At 28.7% G+C, this 6,016-nt stretch overlaps 1 protein-coding gene across 1 annotated transcript; it reads right to left on the bottom strand.

The window, feature by feature from the left end:
* On the bottom strand, nucleotides 1-990 carry LOC123215663 (germin-like protein subfamily 1 member 17). Its single transcript, XM_044635860.1, has 2 exons — nucleotides 807-990; nucleotides 1-713 (listed from the first exon to the last, which is right to left on the bottom strand). Exons 1-2 carry the CDS (start codon nucleotides 922-924, stop codon nucleotides 181-183), a joined length of 651 nt encoding a protein of 216 aa, XP_044491795.1. The 5' UTR covers nucleotides 925-990; the 3' UTR covers nucleotides 1-180.
* Between the last annotated feature and the right edge of the window lie 5,026 nt (nucleotides 991-6,016).

The following is a 6,016-nucleotide window of genomic DNA, read 5'->3' on the forward strand; positions in this document are numbered from 1 at the left end:
TAGAGAAAACAAACTGATAAATTATATCATTAAGTAGAAACAAACATAGTGGTGGAGGTACATACATTTAAAAATGCGACCTCAATTTATTACATGAAGCTTTTCATAATTATATATGATTATTCAAATTAGCTTCAATTGTTTAAATACATTGAGAAAATTCCCATTAATTGGCACGACCTAGAACTTTTTCTGAAGATCTTCCACTACTTTTACGTCCAACATGAAAGCTTTGGCCAGAAAATCTGGATTAATAGGAGGATTTGATCCAAATACGGCGTTGGCAATAGTAATGACACCAGGGTTCTGGCTGCTCAAAGCAGCAATGGCAAGAGCATTTGTTTTTCCGATATTGAATTGGAAGTGAATGAGACCAATGGGGAACACAAACACGTCACCCTTATTAAGAACTTTGCTTATAAGTGTATTGTTTGGATTGGAAGTGACGAAACCAACCAATAGAGTACCTTCTAGAACAACAAGAATCTCAGTGCCACGAGGATGAGTATGAGGTGGATTTTGGCCATAAGGTGCAAAGTCAATACGGGCAGCTGATATGCCAAGAGTGTTAAGCCCTGGAATTTGATCTACAATTACTGCAGTTACATTCGATCCAACTGGGTTGTTTGTGTCTCCAGGCTTTATAATTGAAAAGGAGAAATCCTCCGCTTTAGCCAGCTTCGGGTCCTTGCAGAACTTCCCATTCACGAACACTGCATCAAGTACAATGTTTTAACGAAAACAAAAGAAAATGTTTCGATGACATCTAAAAGAATGCATTGAAAGAGCATTGAGTGCATGCATACCTCCGTTCAAGGGGTTGTCGATGGCTACACAGAAGTCCTGAAGAGGACTGGGGTCAAAAGCAGAGGCAAGTGAGGAAGCCAAAGCTAAGAGAACAAAAGCTTGAAGAAAACCTTTCATTTTGATAAGAATCTCTCTTTATCAATATTCTTCAAATATTATTGCTTTGTGAGGGATGATAAATTCTGCAAGGGAAGCTACTCTATTTATAGTGGAACTACGGTTGAACAAGTCTTGGATTGTTTTCTCTTCTCCGGTGATGCTTTCACAACCTAATACAATATATTATCAATCAAAGTACAACTTTTTCTTCATTTTGCAAATATAAAAAATATATTTAATGTTTGAAAGTGGTGGTCTTTGAATATTCAAAACTCAGTTGGTAGCTAATTTCTTCTTTTCTCAAAATTTTATTGACTGATTTGCACCAAACACATGATCTAGAATAGTGGGTGAAGTTTAGTTTCATTGTGTCTGTCTGTTGATTACTTAACAAAGCTGCTGCACAAAAATTTCTCTGTAAATTTAGATATTGATATAAATCTTCAATCTCCGGGGCCAACTAATAGAAAATTTATTCGGCTGCATATTATTGAGGGATTCAACTGAGAGATAATGTTATTTTTCTAATAATAATGTTGAGTAATTTCTAATTTTATTGCTTTATCACCTTATATACATGTTCATATATAAATTTCACTTTTCTTTCAGCGTACATTTTTCCTTATTTTCCTCTTGTACATTGTTACACATACAAATATGACGTGCAAAGCGATGAAAAACATGTAATGGTTGCTGAGGTCATGCTAAATAATCCATAATCTGCATAATATACATTTTATTAATTAGGTTAAATATTTGTTGATTATATCTAGAAAGATAGATATAGTACTTTGAATACAAACTCTTAACTTGACCTAATCAAAGGATTGATCCAAAAATATTAATGGATTAATATCGTAAAACTCTCCTAGTGGTGGCTTTCAAGGTTGTTGATTGTGCCCACCGTTTAATTTCCATACTAACCCATTTTCCAAATCGAATTTGTAACTAGTAATATTTATATAGAACCATTTTCTTCTCCTACTTAGCTCATAGCCTGTTGGATTGTAATTCAAGCAATCTAATTGAGGTGATCAATCACCTTTGAGACAAAAGAGTGGTTGGAGGTTATTAATGAACCCTTAATTTTTATCTCTTTGGTCATTACCAACTCCTCATTCTGCGTGAAACTATATACCAATGATAATCATACTTGAACAAACCCTTAAATATGATAGCGACCAATCTAGAAAATAGTGGCAATTTCATAAATGGGAACATTTATTCCTGGAGAGATATGCATATCTTAAAAAATGATATTGACACACCTTTTTAAAAAACACTCAATCAGTTTTTAGGAGAAAAATAAAAAGTTTTATTATTGTTAAGATTTGAATCCAATACCTTATCAAATCGAGCTTACTTTTATATTACATTAACTCATACGTTGACATATATAATATTGTTGACATATGACATATGAAGTATGAACAATATCATGTTTTTGTGCCAATTATTTTTATCCGAACTTTTAATCTATTGATGTTTTGATATCTCATTTGAATTTAAGTGTTGACATATGACATATGAACATATGACATATACAATATTATTGACATATGACATATGAAGTATATTACTGATAATTTTATGGCTAAATCTCATATTTAAAATAGAGGAAGAGGAAGAGGAAGTTGTACTTTTAATATTTTTGTGTATTTGATTTGAATAATATTTTATTATCAAAAATAAAAAATTACCATAAAGGTAAATGCCCTGAAAGATTATTGGATATAAAACTATTACTATATTTGATAAAAATTCATAAGTATAGATAATTATTATGTTTGATTGGGTATAATAAAATATTATTAAGATATTATTTTTTTAAATATTTTTAAGTATAATTATTTTAAAATATTATTTATATTGTTTGTTATATTAATTAAAAATAAAAATACTTTTATCATAAATAATTAATAAGTAAATACAAACATATAACAAAATAAAGATTATTTTAATAATATTTTAATATCTAAACTGGAGTTAATATTAAAATTTCAGAATCTTTTTGTTCCTCATAACTCAAATAAAATAGTGTAAAAAATAAAAAAATAAATTATTAAAGTAATTTTTTTTTGTCTCTTAAGTCAAACCCCACTTTAAATCCCATATTTAAAAGTGAAAGCTTAGGCAAGGATTTTTTTTTTTTTTATGATATGGTTTAATATTTGAGACACATAGGTGACTTAAAATAATATTAATAATCTAGGTAGACGATTTCCTTACCCTTATCTCTTGTTTATCAAAACATGGGCTGCCACCGTATATATCAATTGCTTGTTGATTAGGGAAATTAATCCCCGTACTGGAAGTGTCAAAATTTAAGTGATGCAATTCTGGAAAATTAAATTGTAAAGGATTGAATAATTAACCGAAAAATTGAAAGTAAAATATCTGGACTCTTCTTATTATTGAATCAATCTGTACCTGTTGATATTTATACAGAGAATTTTAAAGAGTTATGCTTGTATTTAAAGAATTGTTGATTCTGTTGATGATTGAAAAGAAATAATATTTTTTTGAAGAATTATTATCTTTTCCAAATATATTGCTTGATCAAGCCATATATAGGAAAATAGATGAAAATTTATTACACTATTGAGCATAAATAAAGCCATATGATGATACATGTGGACCATATACAATTGAGTATTAAAATATTCTCTTTGGCTATCCATTATGACTACGTTGTCTGTGACTTTCTGGTAACGTTGATAAAGTCATTTAGTATTAATTTAACTAGTAGAAGTTTCAAATGTTGAAAGAGTAATTTGGTTAGGTTTTTACTTGTGAAATGCAATTTGATTATGAAGAAGACAAACAGATATACCTTATTGAATTGGTAAAGCTATTGCTTGGAAGATAAGAATGCCACTATAATGTAAGTACTTTAAGAGTCTAGATGCTGTTAATATTCAAAATGCAAAATTAATTGGTCAAACCTATATGATTAATTGAACCTTGTACCAAGATTAGAAAGTGGATATTTGGAATTAGGGATTAGGCCCCTAATAGGTAAATTAAGTGGTTAAGAAAGAAAATTTTATAAGTATAAAAGTAAAAGTTCGAGATTCATTAATATTGTATCAGGATCTAGTGATATATTTACTTACTAAAAAAAATTAGAAATTAAAATGTTTTTAAAAGAATTTTTTGTATACTAAATAAAACAATGAAGATATTAGGTTTTGAAATTGCTAAAAAAATAACAATCCAATTAATTATTTACAATTTTCCATGTATGGACGGAGACTGAACAAGGGATGGACTTTTTCACAAAGTGAGCTAACTAATTTGATATATTTTGATTTTGCTAATCTTCGGCAGTTGGTTTTGAAACAAGTAAAATTGAAGAGCCTTTCAATTTCACACTAATTCAAGCCAATATCCCATTCATTTCGTTATAGTTAAAATAATATTAAAAACTTCCTATATGTTTTAAAATTTTATATGAAATAACCATTAAAATAATTTTTATATTTCAATATTTGGTTAAAATCAATTATTGAAGAACCTGACTAGACTGATTGGTCGAACTGTGAATCGATACTATTTACGGTTTCTATAACCAATATAAATATTTTATGTTTGATTTAGGGTTGGACTAGGGGTAAAATCGATGGTTCGAGCAGGGTTTGTGGTCCAACCCGATTCAAGTATAAAACGGTTCGTTTATACACACATACACACACACACACACACACACACACACACACATATATATATATATATATATATATATATATATATGAAATCAATTTTTTTTTTAATTCCTGCAATCCTTGGCTATAGTTAACAATGACAGGTGTTAACAGTAGTTGACAACGATGATTAATGCTAAATTTATAAGTTTAGATGACAGTTGATGACGATGACTGTGTTTCGCTGCGGCAGTGACCAACGCCCCATTTGGTGGTCTTGGAGGAAGAACTGGAGTCGTTTCTTCTTCAAGGGCAACCCCAGTAGGTTGTTGTTTTGGTTTTTGTAAGGTTAATAACTTTGGGTTTTGTTTCCTTAGGTTATCTAATTTATTTTAATTGTATCAGTTTATCAAATTTGTAACTTTGGTTTTTAGTTATTTGTTACTCAATTCACTTGTTATTATATTCGTAATTTTCAATGCAAATATGGGTTCATATTTATATAACAATTTTGTTTTTGTATTTTTTATGAATATGTATTGGTCCTATTGGATGTACTTCATTCGTAATGTGACTAGTTTATAAGAATTTGAAAGTTGAAACTTCAATTTACTCATCTATTTTGTTTAATATAGTAAATTTGATTTTTGTTTTAACTTGTGTTGTAAGGGTTATAATACATAATTTGTCTATAATAGTATTTTAACACGTGTTTTATCTTGATTAAATTGAAAAATATACATAGCATAAAACTCAATGTGTAAAGCATATGTAATCAGACATAATTTTTTCAGGTTTTAATACAAAACTAGAAATCCAGTTGGATTGGCTAGTGAAAATGATCCAACTAGTCTAACTGAAACCAATAATCAAAATGGTTTTCGTCTTGATCTGATTCTGAAAATCTTGAGTAAAATACCATATTTAGTTTAACCAAGAATAAATGCTTTTGGGTATATATAAAATTCAATATTTTTACCAAAATAATTGATGAAGGCCAATTTATGTGATAAAAACCAATAATCACCTGGATTTATCTTTACGATAGTATATTGTTAATTTGTTTTCAATCTTTAATTAGTTTTCTATATTTTTAAAGTTAATCTTTAGAATCAAGTTTGGTTATTTCCAAAAAATCTGAAAATCAAGAATGCTTAATTCTTTTTTTTAATTAAGAAATTTTATAAAACTAAAATAAAGTACAAATTACGAGGGATATACCCAGAGTCACAAAAATATCAAAAAAACAAAACAAAATGAATAAGTAGGCTTCCAAAGCAAACTAAGGAAAACTCATAATAAGATATAAAAAAACAAGCAGACTCAACGTAAAAACTACCTAAGAATCTATCAAATAACTTAAATTTGAGACGAAATCTTATATCTCGATTTCAAGACAACAATCCAGACAAAATCTCATGGCGATGTGATGCATCCACGCTGCAATATTTTATTTTAAGATGCTA

The sequence above is a fragment of the Mangifera indica genome, chromosome 1 (genome assembly GCF_011075055.1).
Source record: "Mangifera indica cultivar Alphonso chromosome 1, CATAS_Mindica_2.1, whole genome shotgun sequence".
NCBI lineage: Eukaryota > Viridiplantae > Streptophyta > Magnoliopsida > Sapindales > Anacardiaceae > Mangifera > Mangifera indica.

Bases quoted from the DNA above. Each gene is read 5' to 3' on its own strand.
- LOC123215663 (XM_044635860.1), bottom strand. From the start codon at position 924: ATGAAAGGTTTTCTTCAAGCTTTTGTTCTCTTAGCTTTGGCTTCCTCA. The intron at 714-806 runs GTATGCATGCAC...TACTTGATGCAG, and splicing joins CGACAACCCCTTGAACGGAG to TGTTCGTGAATGGGAAGTTC.